The sequence below is a fragment of the Lissotriton helveticus genome, chromosome 1_1 (genome assembly GCF_964261635.1).
Source record: "Lissotriton helveticus chromosome 1_1, aLisHel1.1, whole genome shotgun sequence".
Lineage (NCBI taxonomy): Eukaryota > Metazoa > Chordata > Amphibia > Caudata > Salamandridae > Lissotriton > Lissotriton helveticus.
In genome coordinates, this window is record NC_136057.1 from 375,458,076 (window position 1) to 375,483,784 (window position 25,709).

The 25,709-nt window shown below is 44.6% G+C and overlaps 1 protein-coding gene across 2 annotated transcripts in view; it reads right to left on the bottom strand.

Annotated features, from left to right (window-relative positions):
- Nucleotides 1-25,709, bottom strand: part of B4GALNT3 (beta-1,4-N-acetyl-galactosaminyltransferase 3) — a 751,466-nt gene that overhangs the window by 36,926 nt on the left and 688,831 nt on the right. For both annotated transcript variants that reach the window (XM_078673705.1, XM_078673706.1), the window contains 2 exons: nt 7,623-8,673; nt 5,534-5,835 (listed from right to left, as the gene is read on the bottom strand). In XM_078673705.1, coding sequence (XP_078529831.1) covers nt 5,534-5,835; nt 7,623-8,673 — 1,353 coding nt within the window. The remainder of the gene's footprint in view (nt 1-5,533; nt 5,836-7,622; nt 8,674-25,709) is intronic.

A 25,709-nucleotide genomic window follows, 5' to 3' on the forward strand; every position in this document is an offset into this window, starting at 1 on the left:
AGGAGCCGGGTGCATAGGTGTCAAGATGTGTCGCTGAATCCTATGGAGACCTGTAAAAAGATGCTGCAGGCGAACAGGAGGTAGATGTCCGGTTGGATCCAAGAGCAGATCGAGGATGAAGAGTACCTGAAAGCAGAGGGGACAGAGTCTGGGTCACTAGCTAGTGACCAGGAAGGAACCAGGCGATGTCAGATGCGATCAGGTAAAGATGCGAAGCTGGTCTCTGCAGCCACGTGGACCAGGAGGCATCGACGATGACCAGGACCTGGATACGGACTGTCCCACAAAGGATCTCACTGTCGGCGGTGTCGGCTTCCGGATTGGAGTCAACAGGCCTTGGCAAATGCAACCCACGCAGGAATCGAAGATGGGCTTCTGTTCAGACCAGCAAGGTCTGGGGGGCTTCTCCTTTTCAGGGAAGCAGAAGCAAGCCTGGAGCAACCAAGCCAGCAATGCAAATTCAAAGGTTCGTCGTCACAGAGGCCACTAGCCAACGGGCAAGTGACCGGACAGACGCGTCGCGCACAAAAATATCAGCAGGACCCAAGCGACAATCAATGAGTGTGGAGGGCTGTGCGTCGGTACAAGAGGTGCTCGGGGCTGGGACTTCTCAATCCCCAATGCACAACTTCGAGGGTGCCTCAAAAGCTGCACAAGTAGCAATGAGCAGGTTTTTCAAGATGTCCGGTGCCACGTCTCTCGTTGCCTCCACGGGTCTCAGCTTTGCTGTGGCTGTGGATCGGGGTCAAAGAAGTCTGGAAGTCCAGTTCTTGTCGGGCTCTGTGCTTGGGCTCCGGCGGGAGCGTCAACAAAGCAAACCGCAGATCGCTGGATGGTGCATGTTTGTACAGGGTGGTCACTCCTTGACCACAAGGGAGATTCTTCAGTCTTCTAGTTGCAAATAGAATGTCGAAGGTCCAGAGTTACGTTTCAAGTTTCAGTTCAGGATAAATCTAAAGTCTCTAGACTCAGCTCCTACCTATATACTAATCAAAGGGGGTGGATTACCTGCTAGGTCCCTCCTATGGGTGGGACCAGGGAAGGGGGTGGTTACACCCCTTTCCCTTTGTCCAGTTTCGCACCAGAGCTGGGGCTGGAGTGCCCCAGCAACTGGTTTCAACCGGACTATGCATGGAGCACCTTGTGTGCCCCAGGCAGTGTCTCATTTCATTCAGCCCTTCCTGCCCCAATACACTAAGGCCTGTCTGGGGTGGTGCTGGCACCTCCCAAGGCAGGAAATCTATTGTCCAAGCCTCCCTCGGTGGAAGGACTCCCAGCAGCAGGAGGTCAGGCTTGTGTCTGTGGCAGCAGCATCCATTTTGTGATGCTGAGGCTCTAGTTAACTTTAAACAGGAACAACATGTCTTCTCCCTCTAGAAGGGTGGAATGCTACCCCCGTCGCCAGAACCGGCAAGGGGGTAGCATTCCAAAGCGTATGACACCTTACACGACATGTTTTGATAAAGCCAAACCAAAGTTAGCAATAACTGCAAGGATTATAATGCACTTGAGTATATGGTATGGCTATATCATAGAACAGCTATAAGGACATGGTTCCGAAAGCTGCAGACCGGCTCAGCTCATGCTAGAGTCTCATCTCACATAAAACCAAGCACTCTGCCTTCAGGATTGTTAAGGCCTGCCATAGGAGTGACATATGTGTCTATATATAAGGTTAGATATAGGAATACTATATCTAAGCAAGGCGTGATTACACAACCTTGCCCCAGCTGAGTGATCAGCCAGTTGTGTCAATTTGGATGGCCAGCAAGGGGTGGCATAATATATGCTGCAGCCCCTGGTAGGCCCTGGATGCACTTATGCCCTGGGTACCTATGGTACACTATACAGGGGCTCACAAAGGTGACCCATTTCCCAATTGGTTATGTACCTAAAGTACATGGTATGAATTTATAGAGAGAACAGCTGGGCTGTGGGTCTGATTAGCAGGCCCACAGCCACATTAAAGTCGAAAACCAGTAAAGCAAAAAGTGGGGTGACCATAGGGAAGCAGACCCTACTCTCCTACAGCGGTCGCCAACTTGACGTTGAGGGCCGAGAGCAAGCAAAAAATGCCTGCAATGCACTGTGCTACATGCAATTCATGTAGCGCGTAGTAGCGCAAACTAGTCCTATGCCCAGGGTAACTGCAGACCTTGTAGACCTGTGTACTAATCCCCAGGTTATGCAACAACTGTCCACCTTCCCCCAGCTCAACTAGTGTGCTACCACCTGCCTTCTTAGTTGAGGTGGGTCTCAAATCCTTGTGCTGGGCCTATAGACGTCAATTCTTCAAAATGCCTGGGGTAGCGGAAGCAACATCACATGACATTTGACCTTTACTTTCACACACACACACACACACACACACACACACACACACACACACGCTTACACATACACAGACATTCACAAATACACACACTCGCTCACATAAAGACACTCTTACCCTAAAGTATGCACTCAAAATACACGTAAAATATGTTTTGCTTACCTCAGCTGACAGGGAGGGTCATATCTCAGATAATTGTACTCCATTCTTTATTACACTAATAGTGAATAATGTAATTTATTCACTATTAGTCTAATAAAAAAATTGACTGAAAACAAGGAAAGTGATGCCCTGGCCGACGTCTATAAGGACGAGTTGCCCCTGTGCTTCTGGCACTGATTTTGCCACCTCTGAAGCCCGGGGTGGCAAAGACAGTGCCAGAAGTCAAAAGGGGCAAACCAGGGGTCACAACTACAACCCCTAATTGACATCCAAGGCTGGGCCTCATTTCCTTGTGAAAATTCTCATATCCTTGTATTAGATGTCATACCCTTGTCCTTGTATTAGGTTTCATAACCTTGTGGTCGGTGTCGTACTATTCTACGGTTCTCATATCCTTGCAACAGGTATCATATCATTATGTAGATTTCAAAACTTTGTACTGATCTCGTTCCTATGTACCGGTGTCATATCCTTGGGCTAGGTCTCACACCCTTTGGCTGGGTCTCATACCAAAGGGCAGGCTCTTCAAGCCTAGGGCTGAGTCTCAAAGCCTAGGGCTGGGACTCCCATTTTTATGCCGGGTCTTGTATCCTAGCGCTGGGGCTCGTAGGTCTCATACTCTTGGGCTGGGTCTCACATCCTTGGGCCGCAACTAACATCTTTAAACTGATTTCATATCTTTGTGCTAGGTCTCGTTTTCTTGTACTGGATTTCATATCAAGGTATTCTAATTATTATTCTATTTCTAATGTGCACCAGTACTAGGGCCACTGGAATTATGCAACAGAGGAGCCCCAAACTAACCAGAAACTGACCGTTTCTGATATAATTTCTAAAAGCGATGGCTGGCCCATATCGATGATGGCAAAAGAAGCTCCGGAGGCACCTTGGACAGGTACATGAGAAGGTTGATGGGCGTGCTTATGTGCTAACAAATTACAAAATACCATAATTTAAAAACAGAAGTTGAGCAGCAGCTGAAAACCCCCCAGTAAAAAGTTAAACAAGTGCAGGCAAAGGAAGTAGTTATGGAATTGAGTGTAGAGATTGTAGCTTAACAAAGTGCTTGTTTTCTATTGAAATTTGTTTTGTCAAAAGAATAAGCCCGCTCGTTTAAGCCCACATATGTGCATTTACAAAATACTATTTAAGAAGGCTGTCTTTAAATGTTTCTGTACAAAAATATCAAGCATTTGCAATGCAATAGGTCTCACATTTAAAAGACTTTGAGCTATTAGCACTGTAAATGTCAGCAGCTTAAATTCTCCTTAATGCGAGACCTATTGAATTGCAAATACTGTTTGTTTCCAAGCGACCCATGCTGCCCTTGCACTTAATAGCGGCCACGTCCCTTTACATTTTTACAAGCCACGTCTAAAGAAAGAGGCGTGACCTCTATTGAGTGCAAGCGCGGCATGGGGGCTTGGAAACAACCCACAAAACAAATATTTGCAAGCAATAGGTGTTACATTTGCAAGAGTTTAAGCTATTGTCATTTGCAAAGCCAATAGCTCAAAACACTCCTAAATGCGAGTCCTATGGCATTGCAAAGAAGCGGCCGCCATTGTAAAGGACGCCTGGAAAGTGAAAGCATGCATGGTGTGCTGAATGTTGCTGCAAAGCACATTGTGCCTGCAGTAAGACAAAACTCATTAAAGAAAATAGTGCTTACAGACTAAATAACACAGACGGTTAAAGGGCCAGTCCTCATGGGAGGTTACAAATGAAGACAAGGCGGTACTAAGGAGGGATGAACAAACTGATTACTGAATCAGAAGCCAGCATTTACAGAGGACAAAGACACAAGCCAATGACAAATATGGGCGGAGATTCAAGTGCATACACTAATACATCATGCCTCGCATAGCAGCACATGCGCTGCCCAGGCTCGACCTAAAACCATGATACGATGGCCGCCCATGCATGGTCATACATATGAGCATGAATAAGTGCCCATCAGTTTGTAATCATCATTGGGTTGGGTTTTAAAGCCCATTTCACAATGGCAGCTCATGCTTGCACCTGTCCATGTATGGTTGTCCATTGCTGAATGACTTAAAACATATTCACAGACAGGTGCTGCTTGTCGTGACTGTGCAGAATCCAGCACACTGCAGTGGAAGTGAGTGCTTGGTAGCAGTACTTTGGGAGCATCAAGCCACAGCAAAGAATTTAAACATATATACATACATACATACATACATACATACATACATATATCATTTTAAACAACAGATTGGCCCACAATTCACTGGCGCTGAAGCAGATTTTCTGTGAGGTTGACGACATTGGTAAAATGCTGCCATTCACACACAAGAGAGCCAATAGTTGAAGGGGCCAACCCACTGCCCCTTGCCACAGTGGGTTGAAGAAAAATTCAATTACATTATAGCAGACCAATAGAACAAAAGGGATGACTGAAAGCATGGATGTGTGTGTGTAGGGGGGCATGTGCACTGATAAAAACAAAAGTTGAAGTAAGCAGTGTTGGAACACCAAACGGTATGTTAAAAAAAATATCAGAAATGCACCTAAAACTCTGGTATACTCCAGTTATGGTTACAAATTAAAACAAAAAACACTGAGATTTGCAAGTTATTGTTAGGATCACAATTAACTCGCACAATAGCCATGCAAGCTATTACTCTCACACCAGATGCAATGCACCTTACCTCACCCTTAATGAAACAGATGTAATTTACAAATGTTGCAAATCATTTTACAGACTACCCGTACCACTTTGTCAGAGAGAACCATGATTGTAGTGTTATAATTGTTTCTGACAAGGTGGTAAGGGTAATCTGTAAGGTGATTTGCAACATCTGTAATTGTCCCAGTTTGATTATGTGGTGTACTTTAATGTCATTTTGCTTTTAGGAGTGGTTATTGATTCGTGTATATATTTGAAGGTCCTAAGCATTGTATCTGGTGTAGATTTTAAGGCGCCTCTGGATAATAATTAATAGGGTTTACAATGTTGGATGTGCACCGATCATTGCGGTCAGCTTCTGCACGCTTTGTTTTGCCAGATGACCATACCTGGTACAATAATGTGTACAAAGGCCTGGTGGTTCCAGGAGAACCCAACTGGCCAGCACAGCTGTGGCTCCGTCGGTGCCCCTAAAAGTCGCCGCCGCTGCCCCCACAACAAATTCTGCATTTTTCTGGCTTCCTCCTTCTCCTCCGCGTAGCTGCCCTGCCACTCTTTGGCGAAAACATACTCCGAAAGGCGGACAGTTCTTGATCCCTTCTCCAGCAACTCCAACTCTAGAAGGTAGCGGCTTCCCTTGACACGATCGACACGTTTCTCCACATTAATGATGCGCTGAAGCTGGTATATCCTACAAACATAGGACAGCAATAAGTTTCTTACTTTGCAAGTATCACATCTGCCACTTTTAACTAAACTGAGGCAGATCCTTGGTGGTATTTGGTTTCCTGCACATCTTCTATTCACTATCCATCTGACTCATGCCCCACCACCATCATTCAATCCACAAAATGTGTGGATTCATTTCTGTGTTTTGAAGACATTTTACATAATACAATTTGACCTTACATAGCCTTTGTCTTTCTGCACAATGAATGTAGCAGCAGGAGATAAGGAGTGCATCAGAATGATTAAGGGCTACAATAAGACAAAAGGCATGAGAAAAAGTAAAGAAAAAATATGGCATACGAGTTTCAAAAAACAAAGTGAAAATGGCTGTGCACAAATTAAAAGGGTGAATATGAAAGAGAAGGAACGAGTTGGCAAAGTTGTAAGTTTCTTGAGCTTCCTGCTAGTCTTGAAAACCGTCAAGTGCGGCCTTAGTTTAGAGATAACACCCCTTCTCAGCCCCTTACTTCCCAGAGTAAAGGCATGCAGCTTCCCTAAAACTAAATTGAGGTATTTGAGAAACAGGAGTGGGGACTGTAGAGTTTGAGAATGAGTAATTGTAGTCATTGTCTTCAAGTATGAATTTCTCATCTGTAGTAGGAAACCAATAACAATAATGGCAGTGGGAAAGAAGTGGAAGTGAGATGATATTTTTATAAATAAAAATCTGTAGGGAAATTCTTTCTACAGTTGGGCAATGGCTGCGCACTGGCACCCAATGGGAAAAAGCCTTTACTACGAAGTTTTTACTTCGTATACCATTTACCACGTATTTTTTTTATATCGTAAAGGATGTTGGCATGCAAATGTTTACCACGCAAACCTTTACCACGCATTTTAACTGTGGGTGGCAGTGTTGCACCTTATTCTTTTAAACAGGAAAACAAAAATAACTGAGGATAGTAAACTCTCGAAATAGAATACACGGGGCTTAGGAGCACTGGGTGTTTTATAAATATGTAGAATTGGGTTTGAGGAATGTTGCCTTCGGGCTTCTTGAAATTGAATTTCTAGTAACTGTTCTTCACATTTTGCCAGGAGTATGACTTTGCTTTTCCCCAATATGGAGAATGTTACCTTTAAACTTTGTGAGAGATTTTCACATCACATAAGCCACATTTTGTGAACGTGTGTGAGAGATATTTTAGCAACAAAAGGAGGGAGAGGGAACCCTTGTATGCTTCTATATCCAAAGGTGAAAGACTACTGTCGGCTAAGCTTTTTTGGCAAAACAAATGGAGTTTCTCTCTAAAAGGAGTAGGGCGAGTATAATATTAGTAAAGATGTTGAATGTGGGTATAGCAACCAAAGATGCAGAGGAGACATGGAGAACAGACAGACCGGAGACCCCCAGAGTACTAACAGTGACGGTAAAGGAATAGTCCTTTTTCGCTTTCGATGAATATTATAGGACGATCGCAGTTGAACACGCCTTTTTATAAAACAAAGAGCACTTTGGAGAAGGACGGACGATGATCGGAACAGAGAGTGCTCCAGACAGGTAAGTTTAATTTACAATCTATAACAAATTCAGAATATTTACAGCAAAGAGAGACGGTATGCGTGGTGAAAATGTGCGTGCTAGTTGTTAGCATGGTATGTGTTCTTGTAATGTTAACGGATGAACAAGCATGGTAGTGGTGTGCGTGGTTAAATATGCGATGTAAAGACTTGCGTGGTAAAACTACACGTGGTAATGACACACAACCACAACCAATCTGAGAAGGCACAATGACACCATGTACTTACCCTCTGTTCCTCTGATTGAGCTTCTTGAGGAAGGCTGTGGTGAGGTCTAAGGCCTCCTGTTCCTTAAGCAGCAGGTTCCCAGATGTGTTGCACTTCAGGTCTATCCAGTCTGTCCTGAGAGCATGGAAATCCAGATTCATCAAACTGAAGGTCTGACCCCAGTTCACAGGCTGGTCGAAGACGGGTGGATATTCATACTGCTCATCTGCTGTGTCGGTGTCCTCTTCATCTTCATCCTCCTCTTCTTGTGCCAGAGGTTCTTTGGGTTCCTCATTGACTTGCTGGTTGTCGTTCTGCCCTATGACGTGCCATTTCAACTTCACTTCAGATTTTATGTCCCGATACTCAGGTTGTGGTGAATCTCTATGCAACTGGGCAGTGATGGCTGCCTCGACTTGGTCGAGCCTTTGTTTACGTCGTCTCATCCGCTGAGTACTCTGGACATCTAATTCCTTAGTTACAGGAGCTTGGGTGGCAGAGATACGAGGCCTAGGATACCTCCTTGTGTGGTTGGATGAAAGGTTCTTGCTAAGTCGAATTGTTGGATTTGACTGGTTCGTGTTTGTTTCTAACGGGCTGTGGAGTACAGGTTCTTCAACATTTCTACGAACTGCCCTTTTCCTTGATCCCTGTCTCCTAGTATAGTTCTTATGTGTGCCTATGACTTTCACTGTGGTGTTTTGTGAGTTGTCTCTGACCCCAACAGCCACACGATGCTCCTGGAACAGTTCTTTGCCATCAACATCTGTTGGGTTTATCGTCTTATTTGTGTCTCTGTCATTCATTTGAATAAAGATCTTCTGATATTTCTTTCTGCGCCGTTTCTTTTTGCTTTGCGGCACCATTTGAGACTCTTCCACTTCAGAGAGGAGCTTTCTTCGTCTACCCAAAACATAGTCCTCCTTCCCTTGGGCTCGATCTTGGCTATCCTCAGGGTTCATCTGGTTTTGCATCTCTTCATCTGGCAGATACTCTGGAGCGGGTGGTAAATATTCATTTATCTCCTTTTCATCAACGTACTCAAACTCATTTGGGTTTACATCCTCTGCTCCTAAAATAAGAAAGAACGATAATGAATTGGCATTACCAAACACCCCGGAACAAATGGAGCACAGCCCAACCTAGCATCTAAAATGTATCACACGCCAGCTGGAAAAATCAGATAGTGCAGCGGCTGCATTTTATTAATAAATATCTACTCAACACTATTGACACACATTCCTCTAATGCATAAATTGCAGCTGTATAAAGACCTTTTCTCTAGCTCATATGGCTAAAGACACAAAGCGTATTTGCCACAAGTGGCGCAGTACAGAGATTTACAGTTTGCAAGTGTTAAATGGTCACATTTCTGTTGCTGATAGCTGTGTTAAGGGATTCAAAAGGTTATGAGGTGTAGCTTTTGACCAGATAGCATTAATGCCCCCACTTCACAGACTATTGAGGGCCTTTAATCTGCACCATGAAAATAATTCTGACATGTTTAATTACAATTAAAACAGGGTAGAAATAATGAATCCTTCCTTGTCGGGAAAATGTTCTGCATTTTAATTCACTCTGCACCGTAGAGACACTTATCAAAACGCAGGTATTTCAAAGAGAGCAATTAAAGTACAGAGAAATACCAAACATCTACTTCTCTCTTTTAAGTCTGGTATTTTGACTATTCCGTTGACTGCTAGATATACATACACAATGAGTGTGAACTACTATCCTGCATGGCCTCTGGGAGTGTTTCTGGAGGTCCACAGTGTGGGCACAGCGGAACACTAAAACTGAAGATCAGTCCGAGACTTTGACAACGCTATTTGACAACAATACAGACTGCTCAATAGCAATTAATTCTTGTGGGTCCTATCATATTAATCAGTCAATATTTAATTAAGTCAATTCAAAGTGATCAGTGCTCAAGCGTTCACACCATGTGCTTAAAATACGTAAGAACAAGTGGCTATGCAGGATGGGAGATAGACTAGTGCAGCGCCCTCTCTATAACGTTAGTACAGAATTTATCAAAAAGTATCCAACTACTGTGCTATAGACAAATAGTTAAACGTGTCCAATTGTCTGAGACGTTGATGGCCTTTCAACGCTGGACAGTTTAAAGGATAATCTTCAGGACAAACTATTATTCTGAGCATTAAGCAAGAAAGAGGTAGGATGAAATAAAGATAAAAGAGCCAAATACATTCCAGATTCCTGGTTACGATTAGGATTAATATGGAGGTTTCGTTTGGAATGACTGACAAAAAGAGGCAACACATGATTTATGTATTACTTATGCAAAGAGGCCTCCTCAAAATCAGGGGACACTTCACTTTAACCGCCAGAATCAGCGTCCGAAGACATCTGCTGCATATCAGTATTTCTGCATTAGGGAGGTACACAGCGTGAGACTTCTCTCAATGCTGAATGCAGATACATAAATCCTTAGTAAGGCAACTGCAAGATGTGTGATGGAAGTTATATTGCTATATTACAGCTGATCCATCCAGATCAGTTGGGATTTTTCCACATAGGAACAAGGTAATCAAAATGAGGAAACTGGCATATATTCAATATTTATTAGACTTGAATGGAGAGGACTACATAGCAGTGACACTATTGAAAAAACATTGAACACAGTGAGATGGGGGTACCTGTTTGCAGCACTTCACCGCTATAACTCCAGGCCCAAGGTAATTATTGCCTTGATCAGACTACTCAATACTTTCTCAACTGGAAGAATTAAGATTGGGAGGGTAATCCTCAGAATGATGCCCGCTGAATGTATGTCGATACTTCGCACGACTTTAGTGCGATGTTCTTACTTAGCATAAACCATTACTTCGCAATTTTGTACTGCGCATGCATTTATATCGCAAATGGTTATAAATGTACTATAATTGCTTATATTCCGCATTTTATTAGTACGCATAGCACTACTACGTTTTTTTCTAGAAATGTTTTATGCTAATAAAATACATCAAGCGAAGTGCTTTAGGATGGGTGAGTTTTTGTTTTCAAAATTAATTGTACCTCCTCCTACTATTTTTGTACATTTTCATTAACCCATAAAATGTCAACACTACCAGAACCCTCACACAGAACACTTCCCTACACTACTTAAACACCACTACACTACCCTAAACCCTAATACACTACCACCTACATGACCTTCCCCATTCTCCTGTCTGGACTCTACACTCTAAAACTACACTTAGAAGAAGAACTCAGTGCTGCCTCTTAACTGATTAGAGGTTTATGCACTGATGCCAGTGATAATAACGATGTGGATAGCGCATACCATTACAACACATGCATTATAACAGCGCTTGCGATGTAGCAACTTGCGTACTAATGGTACGCGTTACTATGCTTGTGAAGTAATGGTATGCGCACTAGCAGCCGCGAAGTAAAGGTGGTTTACCATGGCCGCTGTGGAGAGGTAAAAGACATGTCTCCCTACCATTTGCTAAAGGAATGGTACCCCTAGTGGCAAGATTGTGTGAAGATAAGAAAGAATTGGGGCGGGGGGTAAGGATTGAGGACTTGGTAACCGAACAACTTTAAATACCTGTGGTTACTGATTATTTATTTATTTATTTTGTCAATTTGTAGGGCGCAACAGCTACCCAAGAAGGGTTTCCCGGCGCCTAGACACAGCTAGAAGCGAAGAGACAGAAACGGAGGGAACATTGAGGGATTATTGTTCGAACAACCAGGTCTTTACAAGCTTTCTGAAGCTATGGTAGTTATCTTCCTTCCGAATGCTTGGAGGAAGCGTGTTCCACAGGGAGGGACCAAGATAGGCAAAAGATCTGCCCCCTGATCTTACACGTTTGAACCTTGGCATGCAGAACCGTGCTGCTGTCTGGGACCGGAGGTTTCTCTTAGGTGTGTAAAGGCAAGCAAGGGATTGGAGGTATTTTGGGGCTCCTTCTGTTTTTATTTTGAACATGTAGTTCAAGGCCTTGAAGCGAACTCTGTTCTCAATCCTGAGCCAGTGAAGGTCTCGGCGATGGTTCGAGACACCAGCGTTCCTAGGAATCTTACACAGGAGTCTAACCGCAGCGTTTTGCGCCACTTGTAGTCGTCCAATGACAGATTTATTTGCGCCTAAATATAGGATGTTGCCGTAGTCAAGCCTTGATGTGATAAGGGCATTGACTACGGTCTTCTGAGTTGACATAGGCAACATCCATAGGATTTTTCTCAACCATCTGGTTATGGTGAGACACACTCCAGTAACTTTGCTGGCCTGCTTATCCATGGATAAGGCGTTGTCTAGTACAAAACCCAGATTTCGAGCATGGGACACCGGGGTAGGAAGAATACCCATCTGTTCTGGCCAATGCGCGGGGTTCCAGAGATCTTTGTCTTTTCCCAAAATCAGAATTTCCGTCTTGTCCCCGTTCAGTTTTAACTGGTTTGCTGTCATCCAGTTCAGTATTTTTAGTAATCCTTCCTTGAGTAGTGACGGGGAGTGGGGACAAGAATTAGACAAGGAAAAAATGATTTGGGTGTCGTCAGCGTAGTTCATGAGTGTGAGCCCTAGCTTCTCAACAAGTTCTACCAATGGTTTGAGATAGATATTAAAAAACAGAGGGCTCAGAATGGACCCCTGTGGCACTCCATGAGCTGCGGGTAAGGTGTCTGATTCGGCCTGTTCTGATGCGATCTGAAAGGTTCTGTTTGCCAGAAAGGATTTGATCCATTCCAGAGCCTTTCCTCTTATGCCATTTGTGTGTAATTCTCTAAGGAGCGTTTCGTGGGAGATGGTGTCGAACGCCGCGCTTAGATCCAGCAGCACAAGTGCTACCGTTTGGCCTTGGTCAAGACGTTGTCGGATGTTTTCAGTGACACCTAACAGGGCGGTCTCCGTCGAGAAACCAGCCCTGAAACCAGATTGCGAAGGGTGGAGTAGGAGGTTTTCTTCTGCAAAAGTGGCTAGCGTGGAGTGTACGTGTCTCTCAAGGCACTTAGAAAAAGCAGGAAGCAGAGATATAGGCCTATAGTTGGCCAGTATTTCTGGGTTAGCATTAGGCTTTTTCAAGAGGGGTGTCACCATGGCGTGCTTCCATAAGGCCGGGACAGTGGCGAGGTCGAGGGACAAGTTTAAGAGGTTGGTAATGATATTCAGGGATTGGTCATCCAGTTGTTTTATAATTTTAATAGGGATGGGGTCCCTAGGGGAACCGGATTTAACAGTTTTTAGGATTCCTTTGAGATTCTCTAATGAGAGATTCGGCCAGGCTTCCAGCAGGTTGTTGCCAACAGTAGTGGGTTGAGGTAGGCTGGGGTTAGACAGAGGGGGAGGATCATCATTAGATATTTTAGTATTGATGTCTGAGATAATTTTGTCGATTTTCTCAGTAAAGAAGCAAGCTAATGCCTGACATTGTTGAGCGCTTAAGGGGGGTGCAGCGGCTGTAGTATGTGCGCCCGCCAATTCCTTAACTTTGGTAAAAAGAGTTTTGGGCATGTTAGTTGCTTCGGTGATTGCCTTTGAGACAAAGGCCGCTCTTGCCTTTATACATGCCGCGTGATAGTGGTTTCTGGCTTCATGATAGCATTTTTTGGCATAAGGGTCGTACTTTTTACGCCATTTACGTTCTAATACTTTGCATCTTGACTTTTCGGTTTTAAGGCTGTCGTTGAACCATGGAGCCGGGGGACGATGTCTACTCCCTTTGGTTTGAGTAGAAGGCAGACAGCTATTAGCGGCATATGTTAGCCAATTTTGTGTCTCAATTGCTACGTGGTCCATGTTGGAGTTTGGGCTAGGAGGGTTTAGTTTAAGTGCCTCATTTAAGGCGTCTATGTCGACTGACTTCCAATTCCTTCGATTAGTGGCAGTAGTATTTTGTTTCGCTCTAGGGGAGGGTGGAAAAGAGATGCTAAAGCTGATAAGGTGATGGTCGGACCAACCAGAAGGTACGGTGGCGATGTACGTGAGTTCACTGATGTTAGTTATTATGGGGTCCAACAAGTGGCCAGCTGTATGAGTGGGGCTGGAGTTGATAATAGATAAATTCAATGCAGCTAGATCTTCCAGAAAATTATGGCATGAGGGGATGGTGGGATCTTCCAGGTGTAAATTTAGATCACCTAGCAGAGAGAAATTGCTAGATGACATATAGTAGAGGGTAATAAGATTTGCGAAGTTTGATACCCATTGAGAGGGGTTACCTGGTGGACGATATATCAGAAGGCCTGACATAGTGAAATTGGGGTTCAAGGTAATTTTAAAAAGACCCGCTTCACAATCTGGAATTAGAACAGGTTCCAAAGTACATTTGTAGTCTCTGTTAAAAATGATGGCTATCCCGCCCCCAACCCAACATTGATGCTGAAGTCACTGAAAAGAACATACAGTACTGGAGGGAATGAAGAGATTGGTGCTTTTGTGGTCATCTCTTTCTTTGCCCATAATGGGGACAGTGGCCTTGACTAAAATGACTACTCTGCTACACTGCAACTAGGTGTTGCAAGGGGTCTTTTGCTTGATTCCGGTTTGTGGTTTTCAGGAGTCAGTTTTCTATTTGTTGTGGGCCAGTAAGCAACCGAGAGCGAAATTGGAGGTCTTAAAAAAGCTGTATGAGAGAGGTGGCCTGTGCCTTATGGACCTGGACAGCTATTATCTAGCAGCACAGCTACTCATATATATTATTTTTGGTTAGATGAATTATTAAATAGGTCAACTGAAATGTTTTCTGGGTGCTATGGAGGTGATGAAATTGAGGACAATTTTATGGAACAACCACGTATACACGTGATTGCACATATAGCTCGAATATAGGAGAGGATCGGATAAAAGATGTTGCAGTCAGCTTTCATACATGCTAAAACATTTCTGTGGGAATTGTCTGGTTGATAGAAGCAAAAATGCAAGCTGGATTAGGGGAGACATCTTAGTGCAGTGTGGCCTATGTCACTAAGAAAAATTCCTCACATTCGATGAAACCAAAATGGAGTTTTGAGTACTCCATTTACAGTTTCGATTTAGTGGGGAAATGGTGGTGGGGATAAGGAAGGACTGGAATGGGTTCCCGGGGAGGCCAACGGACTCAAAACCTTTGGTGGTTCTGATTCAACAGCAAGAGGGAGGGCAAATTATCTCAGAGGTCTATGAAGTATTAGCAGAGGAGACAGGACAGATGGCTTCAAGGATCACTGGGAAGAACGATTGGCAGATAATGAATGGGATAGAGTTTGCACAGATGCACTAAGAAATGTAGCAGCAATGCCAAGTTTAACCTTACATAATGGAAATATCAGAGTGTATTACACACTGGTGATTAGGCTCAGGATATACCCGCACACCCTGGTGACCTGTCTTAGGTGTATGGGAGACTGTGCTGTTCTTTTACATATGATATGGTCATGCAAAATAGTGGTTTTGGCCACGCGTAGTAGACAAAATAAGAGGGGCATTGGGAGGGATAGTACAATGTTGACTCAAACAGTTTATTCGAGGGTTACATCCCAGACCTGGCGGGGACGGGGGAGATATACGATACAGATTTGTGCCATTGAGTTCACTTATGATCAAGTAATTTTTCACAATCAAAACTGTGCACTTTCAGAAATCCCAGTCTATAACAATCCATTTGTCTGAATATGTCCTTCTTAGAGGACGTATTATACTGTATGTAGTGAATTTTCACTCTTGTAATTGTTTTTAGGAATTGTTTTTTATGAGATGTGATTTACCATGCCTTTTAGGTTCATTGTTTTCATTGAAGAATACATACAAAAAATCTTGACATAAGCCAGTCATCATATATTCAACAATAAAGTAGAATGTGACCAATACAACAAAACATACAGAAATAAAAAAAGCAAAATGAATATATTACTAAAAAGTCAATCTACCGAGTGGTGATATAATAGAAAAGAAGGTGGAAAGCTAGAAGGAAAAAAAGAGAAGGAAAAAGTAGAGCGTGGAAATATGTTATGTTAGGAGATTTGTAAAGTGCATGGCTGTCTCGGCATATATGAGCAGGACATCAAGTACATTCTGAGATAAAATTATAATATAGTAAGAAATGATAACAAAATATCCTATTAGGATCTGAGTGAAATATAACATGAAAAATAACTCATAGCATAGACAAACTTAATCAAACAAGATGTTTAGTCGTTTGAAGACATAGTAACATTCACAATAGCATTTTCAGATAAATTGGTCATTGGTAACCACAATTTGTCACGTTTAACTGCTAATTGTAGAGTTCAGAATAAATCTGTCCAATCTGTGATTGTGGCATACTAAACTGCACCAACAGTTAATAGAAATATTCTCTTTTGATTTCCAGTTAGAAGTAATAACCTGTAAAACAATTGCTATTAAGAGGTCTGCAATATTTCCGAGCATTGTAATATGTGACCAAACAGAGTATACCCCTCCCAACCTATCCCATGAAAAAGGTGAGGAAACATTGGTAATAACTTCAACCTTTTGCCAAACATGAGCCCAAAATTCAGAAACAACAAGGCATAGAAAAAAACATTTGCAAGTTAGAACCAGCATGTGCATCACAACGCCAAGTGTCTTGTTGAATGAGGTACGTTTTAAAAAAGAAATCTAAAATAATCAATTATAAAAAAAAAAAAAAAAAAAAGAGTTTGTTTTAAAGTTGGGGAGAGGGCTGTAGAATGCACTATGGCCCAGATTTTATCACAAGTGGAAACGGGCCAAATGCAACTCCAATTCTCACAAAGCTTTGTTTGGATACTTTGGCCTGTCGATATTGGGTGGTCAGAGCAATTTATTTATGACAGCAACCTTTGAGAGCAAATTTGTGGAACTAGGACTATTGTACACAAGACGAGCCGCAATCCCAGAGGAAGTGAGTGACCAGAGTGCAACGCGGAGCAGCCCTTTAAGTGCACTATAATATTACTGGGGAGATTATATGTGCTGGATCAGAAAAAGAAACAATAGAGTTATCCTTTAATAATTGTGAAATAGTGAAAATCCCCTTATCCATCCAGTATTCCACAGTATGGTTTTACTGTTTTTCCTAATCAATTTATTATATGAGATGCGACTGATAACAACCGGATTAAAAGTTGATGGATCACAAATGGTTTCAATAAGGAATATGAGTGTGACACAGTAGGTGACAATCAAAACTTAGGCAGATGAGACACGAAAGAATACTTACGTGTGAAAAAGATAGAACCAAAGCACACTCCAGAGAGAAGAATAAATTGCGAGTTTTGGAGATGGATTCCACTGAATTAACCTGAAACTGTTTAATTCCAAATGCCCTGTGATAAGTGGAGAACTCCAGTAAATTACCACCTACAGACACCTGTGTAATTTACCATGTTTTAATACTGTGTACCTTATATAATTACTTTTAACTGAATAAACTTACCTGTATAATATCTTCATTGAGTGAACTTTCTCACAAATACAGATACTGAAATAAGTGCATATAGAAAGACCTAAGCTCCCCTAAACGTGATGAATGTAATGACTGCTGTTTCATTTTTCTTTGTTAATTAAAAGTAATAAAGACGTTTATGTTTACGTAATTTATAAAGCGCACGTATACCAACGGTCTCATGGCGCTATGAGGAGAGGAGAGCTGTCCTCCTGGGCTCGAACAGTAAGCTTGGGTGAATAACCATGTTTTTAGTTTTTTCCTAAAACTGGTATATTCTGAGGTTAATCTGATTTCGATTGGTAGAGAATTCCAAAGTGTGGGGCCTAGTACCGAGAAGTGCAAGCCACCCGTTCTCTTTCGTTTAAATCTTGTAGTAGTCAACATGTTCATTGTGGCTGATCTAAGATTTCATTTAGGCAAGTATCTTGAGATGAATTAGTTACTTACCTGTAATCCTAGTTCTCTTCCAGGGGTATCCTCATCAAAGTCATAAGCACTAGAATATTCCCGCCCATGCGCGGGACCGCAGAAACACAACCATATATCTGCCCCACATATATGTATCTATATATATATATATATGTATATATATATATATATATATATATATATATATATATATATATATATATATATATATAAAATAAGCAACTGCAGCCTTATACACACCAGAGCTGAATAATTCTGTAAGGACTACCCAATATATCATAAAAACATACATTAGAAACAGGGAAAAACAACAGAAAAACATGTTTTGAATCTGTTTTAATGCTTAGCAGTCAGAAGAAACTCTCACATAGGACTGAAAGCATATACAGCTCCCAGGCTGCATTGCAGAAACAGTCTAAAAAGACTGAAAAGCTAACTCATAGCAACATAGAGATAAACTGGCACCGTGCCTTTAAGGCAGTGTTGACCCCCAGCTTCCCATCATGCCTCAGGGGTGACAGTTAGGTCAGTTGTTCTTTGCAGTGACTCAAAAAGCCATGACACAAAGAGTGGACATTACCTCATTTAAAAACACAATGATCCTCTGCCAGGGAAGGGGGGAGGGTTGCTTATGACTTTGATGAGGATACCCCTGGAAGAGAACTAGGATTACAGGTAAGTAACTAATCCTTCTCTTCTAGGGGATCCTCATCAATAGTCATGAGCACTAGAATAGAATAGCGAGCCTCACCTCATCCACCTGCGGGCAAAGGAAAACATAACGAGAAATTAACCAATCAGCTCAGATAACTAAGCCTGATAGATAGAATACTATCTGAATAGATTACTCAAGGAGGCCTGGCCCACCTGAGTATCAGCCCAGGAATCGGATTCTAGACAATAATGCCTTATGAAAGTGTGAACTGATCTCCAGGTGGCAGCCTTGCAAATTACTGACATTGGAACATCATGCAAGAAAGCTACTGTGGCCGCTTTTCCCCTAGTGGAATGTGCTTTAGGAGACAACAACAAGGGTTTATGCGCCAACTGGTAAGCCAATTTTATACAGGATACTATCCATCTGGAAATGGATCTTTTGGAGGCTGGGAAACCTGTTCTCATGGCCCCATAATTCAGAAACAATTGATCCGATTTCCTTATGCCCTTGGTACCCTCCAGATAGAATTTAAGCACTCTTTTCAGGTCCAAGGAATGTAGCGACCTCCCCGCAGGAGTCGTGGGCTTTTGAAAAAAAGATGGTAGAGAGATTGACTGATTAATATGAAAATCTGATATAACCTTTGGCAAAAAAGCAGGGTGAGCCCTTAACACTACCCTTAACACTACCCTGTTGTGGTGAAAAACAGTATAAGGTTCTTTTGCACACAGCCATTGGATCTCGCTTAAGCTGCTCGCTGATGCTATCGCTGTAGGAGAGTAGGGTCTGCTTCCTATGGTCACCCCCACTTTTTGCTTTGCCTTACTGGTTTTCGACTTAGATGTGGCTGTGGGCCTGCTAATCAGACCCACAGCCCAGATGCACTCTCTCTAAATTTGCACCATGTACTCTAGGTGCATACACGATTGGGAATTGGTTCACCTTGTCAGCCCCTGTAGAAGTGTACCCTAGGTACTCAGGGCATAGGTGTAACCAAGGCCTACCAGAGGCTGCAGCATGTATTATGCCACCCCTGGCTGGCCACTCAAATAGACATAACTGGCTGATCACTCAGCTGGGGCAAGGTCGTGTAATCACCCCTTGCTTAGGTATGGCATTCCTATACCTACTTATATATAGACACATAGTAACCTATAAATCACCCCTATGGCAGGCCTTAACATTCCTGGAGGCAGAGTGCTTGGTTATGTGCGAGATGGTGCTCTAGCATGAGCTGAGCCTGTCTGCAGCTTTCGGAACCATGTCCTTATAGCTGTTCTATGATATTGCCATACCATATACTCTTAAGTGCATTATGAACCTCGTGGTTAAATGCTAACTCTGGTTTGGCTTTATCAAAACATGTCATGTAAGGTGTCATACGCTTTGGAATACTACCCCCTCGCCAATTCTGGCGACGGGGGCAGCATTCCACCCTTCTAGAGGGAGAAAACATGTTGTTGCTGACTATCCCGGTTAAAAGTAACAAAATGGACGCTGCTGCCACTGACACAAGTCTGACCTCCTGCTGCTGGGAGTCCTTCCAGTCACGGAGGTTTGGACAATAGGTTTCCTGCCTGGGGAGGTGCGAGCACCACCCCAGACAGGACTTTGTGTATTGGGACAGGGAGGGCTGAATAGACTGAGACACTGCCTGGAGCACCCTAGGTGCTCAATGCATACCCCGGTTCAAACCGGTTGCTGGGGCACTCCAGCCCCAGCTCTGGCGCGAAACTGGACAAAGGAAAGGGGGTGTAACCACCCCCCTTCCTGGTCCCACCCAAAGGAGGGACCTAGAAAGTAATCCAGCCCCTTTTAGTTGTATAAAGGTAGGAGCCGAGTCCTGAGACTTTAGATTAATCCTGAATTGAAACTTGACATGAAACTCTGGACCTTCGACATTCTGCTGAAGCTGAAGACTGAAGAATCTCCCTTGTGGCCAAGGAGTGACCACCCTGGGCAACCAGGCACCATCCAGCAAATCAACGGCTTGCTTTGTCGACGTTCCCGCTGGAACCCGAGCGCAGAGCCTGACAAGACCCAGACTTCCAGACCTCTCTGACCCTCTCTTCACGACTGCAGCATAGCTGAGATCTGTGGAGGTGACGAGACACGTGGGGCCAGACATCTTGGAAAGCCTGCAACTTGCTACCTGTGCAGCTCCTGAGGTACCCTCGAAGCTGTGCACTGGGGATTGAGAAGCCCCGATCCCGAGCTCTATCTGCGACGAAGATCAGCCCCCCACACTCCACGAGTTCTGCGTGGGGCCCTTGTGCTTTTGTTCTGCTCGACGCGTTGTCAGGTTGCTGGCCCATTGGCTAGTAGCCTCTGTGACGACAAACCTTTTGAACCACATCGCTGGTCTTGTTGCTACAGACTGGCCCTTGCTTCCCTGCAAAGGTGAAGCACCTCAGACCTTGCTGGTCTGCACCAGAAGCCTTTGTTGTATCCTGCGTGGGCTGCCTTTGCCAAGGCTTGTTGACTCCAATCCGGAAGTCGACCCCTCCATCTGCGAGATCCTTCGTGGGACAGTCCGTCTCCAGCACCTGGTCGCCGTCGACGCGTCCTGGTCCACGTGGCTGCCAAGACAAGCTTCAAGACAGCACCTGATTGCTCCTCGACATCGTCGCGTTCCTTCCTGGTTCCACCCGGTCACTGGCTAGAGACCCAGACTCTGTCCCCTCTGCTTTCAGGTCCTCTTCATCCTCGGTCCACCCTTGGATACACCCGGACATCTTCCTCCTAGTCGCCAGAAGCCTCTTTTCTTCAGGTCTCCATAGGATCCAACGCCAAAAGCCGACATCTTCACACCTATGCACCCGCCGTCCGTGGGTGAGGTAACGCGAGTACTTCGGTGCTCCCAAGGGTATTGACTATCCAAGTGTCTAAGTCTCTAGTTGTTTCTTTCTAGCTAAACCGGAAATGTCCTAAATGCTTTTAAATCTAACTTCTAAGTTCCCATTGACTTTGCATTGAATCCCCCGCGTGTGTGTAGAGACACTGCACGCGCCGCCTGTGGGCCTCCTACTTCTAAACTATTGTTAAGACAGTGTAGCCCCAGCGATTCCCTAGGCCCTAGGCTTTTCCTTTTTTCGTGACCTGGTACTTATACCACTTTCTTAATATATGGTTTGCTCCGCCCCTAGGGCCTAACCGTAAATTGTGCAACTTAACGTATAATAACTAAGTGTCTTGTTATGTGCTTTGGCCTCTGACCTCATAAAGAGTTCAGAGGAGTGTGTTAGAAATAAATACATATATATTTTATATATATCCTGTGTGGTGTCCTTTCATTTGATATTCAAGGGGTTACATATGGTAAAACAGCTGGCTTTACACGCCCTCTAGAGTCTTTTAGCCTAAGACTGTTCTGTCCACGCTACCACTAGGATAGCTGGTCTATAAGGTTGACTTACAACCATCACCATAAGGGTTGTTTGAACTGGTGCAAGGTGATCACTAGAATAGTGAACATCATATACCAGGCCAACTTCTCACAATCGCTACCAGAAAAGTGGCCTTACACGTCAGGTGCTGTAAAGAGGCCTTGTGAATGGGCTCAAAAGGAGGACCCATTAATCTAGACAGCACCAGATTCAACTCCCAGGGAGGAGAAGGGTTTCGAACCGGGGGATACACTTTCTTCAATCTTTCTATTGGCCATCTTTCTATGGCCTTTTTTCACAGAAGGGTTGCCACTTCCTGCCGGAGCAACTTTAGTTGGTGAGGACGAGATCTTTTTGGAGGAATGACCTTTGGAAGCACACGAAAACGTAGTGCGTACCCATTGCTCAGTATATTGAGCACCCAACGATCTTTTGTGATGCTGCACCACTCTGCTAGATGATGTGAAGCACATCCTCCTACTGGATTGGGCAACTGCACTAGAGGAAGCTCATGCTCATTGCTTCCCTGCCGATCTGGCCGTGGTAGAGGACTGTTGCTGGTGACCACCTCTACCTCTGTTGGATTTACAGCCCTGGTACTGCGACTTGCCTTGGTTTTTTCCTTGGGACCATTGAGGGATTTGAACCCTCTGCTGGTATCCCTTGCGCTGGTGGGGCCTGTATCTATGTTTGTACTCTTTCTTTTTCTCCAAGCCCACGGCTTTGAGGGTGTCGAGTTCCGCCTTCATCCTGCCCATTTTCTCATCTGTATGGGTGCCAAACAGAGAGGAGCCGGAATACGGGAGATTTAGGATTCTCTGCTGTGCATCTGGCTTGAGTGCTGTCAGCCTCAACCAGGAGGATCTCCTAGCACAAACCCCATGGGCATATGAATGCGCCGATAGAGTAGTGCCGTCCGCTGCCGTACTGATCACTTGGTTGAGGATCTCTTCAAAGTCCTTCTGATCCTCTTTTGGCAGCTTCTGAAGCGGTCCAATGAGTCCCACAATGCCCTATCATAGCAACCTAACAAGGCTGCTGCACTGGAGACCTTTAACCACATCGCTGCTTAAGAGTTTCCCCTGCTGTGCTGGACAGCAACGAAAACGGGTGTGGTCATGACGAGCTCAGCTCGTCATGAGTACCTGAGAGGTATATGCCATGACGAGCTGAGCTCGTCATGAGCATGGAAGGGGTTAAAGATGAAGCTGCTGAGCCGCACACCTTACGTCCCCAAGAGTCCTGGGGCCTGCTTTCCTTATCGGGTGGAACCGATGAAGACGCAGTCACAGCATGAGTTTTCCTCGCTGCCGCAATGATCACCAAGTCTGCAGGAGGATCTGTCTTCAAGAAGACAGGGTCCGAGGAAGCCAGCTTGTATTTTTTCCGAATTCGATCCGGTGCGGCCTTGATCGTAGCTGGTGTCAGGAAGATGTCCATCACGGGTTCCAGAAGCCTGGGAACCAAGGGAAGTAATGGACAAGACGCTGCCCTCTGATGCAGAGTCTCACAGATCACCGTTGTTCCCACCTGATGGGCAGAGATCTCGATATTCAGCTTCTGAGACCCACTCTGAAGCACATCATGGTAAGTGTTGATGTCATCTATCGGGGATACCCTTGATACAGGGCTGTCCGATAGGGTAAGGGAATAATCCCTCTTTGATGATCTGGTGAAAGAAGAAGACCACGACGGTGTCCTTCTCCTTCTGTGATGGGAACTATGTCTTCGTTCCTGGTACCTGCCTGTGTGTTCCTCACGTCTTGGGGAACGCGATCTGTCCACCTCCTGCACCAACCTTTGTAAAGGTGACCTGTGGATGGGACTGGCATATTCCTGCATCTGCCGTGTCGCCCCCGTATCCTTGTCCCAGTGATGCAGGGGGAGGAGCCATCTTGGAGACAAGTGCACAGCAGGGCATGCCTCCCTCTGAGATGGAGACTTATGAGCAGGTCTAAAGGAACGCCCTTCTGGAGAGGCTGATCTCGTGGAAGGATGTCTGGAGGAATGAGAGGAAGAATGGCGTGATGCGGATTCCGTCACCAGAACCACGGATTCTTCTCTGGACCTCACTGAGCTGAGCCTCGACGTCGGGCGTGCGCCCCTCGGCGTCGAGCCAGACCTCCTCCTTGACGTTGATCTCCTGTCTGATGTTGGAACCGGTCTCGACGCTTCTCTACTTCTCGACGTCGGGTCCCTTGGAGACGACGCCTGAACATCCCTTCGTTTCGACATCAAACGTCGACTCGACGGCGAACGTCGCCATTCAGATCCAGATGAAGGGGCTCTGCTCCTCGACGCCGAACGTTTTCTTGTTGACGACGGCGTAGGGCTCTTCTTCCTCGACACCCATCGTCGTCGAGACGACGGCGGAGGGCTTCTCTTCCTCGCCGCCGATCGTCGTCGAGACGGCAGGAGAGGGGTGTCGATCCTCGACGCCGATCGTCATCGAGACGACGGCGAAGGACTTCCCTTCCTCGACGCCGATCGTCGCCGGGTTGCCGACAGCAGAGGACTCCTGCCCCTCGATGTCCACCGCCGATGGACTGGCGGCAACGGAGGGGAGCCTGCCCTCGACGCTGAACGTCGTGCTGACGACGGCGGGGGACTTCCACTCCCCGACGCCGATCGTCGCCGGGTTGACGACGGCAGAGGGCTGATACTCCTCGAAGCAGAGTTGACGATGGCGGAGGGCTTCTGTTCCTAGACGCCGATCGTCACCGAGTTGACGACGGCGGAGGATCACGAGTCTTCGATGTCGACAACGTACCTGAATGTCGATATCTTCTCGACGGCGAGCCCACCGTCGATGGCCTTTTCTTGGGCAAATGACCTACCGGTGGTAGATTTTTCAGTGCCGAGCCCGACGCTGAGGTCGAAGGGTGAGGGATCTTGCATCTAGATGGAGATCTCAACCTTTTGGAACACTTCTTCACCGGCGACCTGCGCCTCTTGCAGATTATTCTGCCAGCCCATATAGACGGATTCTTTCTCTGTCCTTTAAAGTCCTTTTGGACAGGGTCTGACAAGGAGGACAAGCCTTAGGGTCATGGTCCTTAGGTAAACAAAGGTTACAGACTTCATTAGAGTCTGACCTGGCCTTCTTTTTACCACAAGAAGGGCAGGGGTCAAAAAGTGAAGGCATTTTGAGTGGAAAAAAATGCCCAAATCTGTCAAAAAAGACAGAACCTTACTTCAGAAGGTGAAAAACGTTGAAGTAAGTAAAAAAAGTTCAAAAAGGTGAAGATGATTTTTGACTAAAATAGCCGTGTAACCAGGATCCTTCCTGAAGGAGCTGGAAGGAACAACTGACCTGTCACCCCTGAGGCATGATGGGAAGCTGGGGGTTATGACTGCCTTAACGGCACGGTGCCAGTTTATCTCTATGTTGCTATGAGTTAGCTGTTCAGTCTTTTTAGACTGTGTTTCTGCAATGCAGCCTGGGAGCTGTATATGCTTTCAGTCCTATGTGAGATTTTCTTCTGACTGCTAAGCATTAAAACAGATTCAAAACATGTTTTGCTGTTGTTTTTCCCTGTTTCTAATGTATGTTTTTATGATATAATGGGGAGTCCTTACAGCTCTGGTGTGTATAAGGCTGCAGTTGCTATATATATATATATATATATATATATATATATATATATATATATATATATATATATATATATATATATATATATATATATATATATGTATATATATATATATATGTATATATATATGTATATATAAAACCTACTGGCGATAGCCAGTAGGTATATATAGTTAGGATTGTTTTCCACAGGGAAATCGCAACATTCTATTGGGAATAACTTTGGCGCCAGTTGAGGAATCTTCCTGAAATTTTCCTTAACTTTGCCTCGCGGCGCTCCGCTCCTTCCCTGAAAGTTTGGGGGGGGGGGATTCGTCAAGCGGGGGCCGAGATAAAAGGGGGGTCCTAAAACGTGTTTTCCCCATGTTAATTTCCAAAGGGCGGTTGGACTCACTTTTAGCCCGAACAGCTTAATGGTTTTCCACCAAACTTGGCAAAATTGTAGGGACTGGTAGCCCGATGTGCCTTTGCTATGTCTCAAGATATGTGCTCCAGTGGTTTTTACGAAAATTAACTTTGAAAAAGTATATCTTGGGCTACATTGGGCTATATATATGTTAGAGCCCAAATGTAGCCCAATGTAGCCCAAAGATGGCCACCAGAGACAAAAAAAAACAAATGTAGCCCAAATATCAGCCA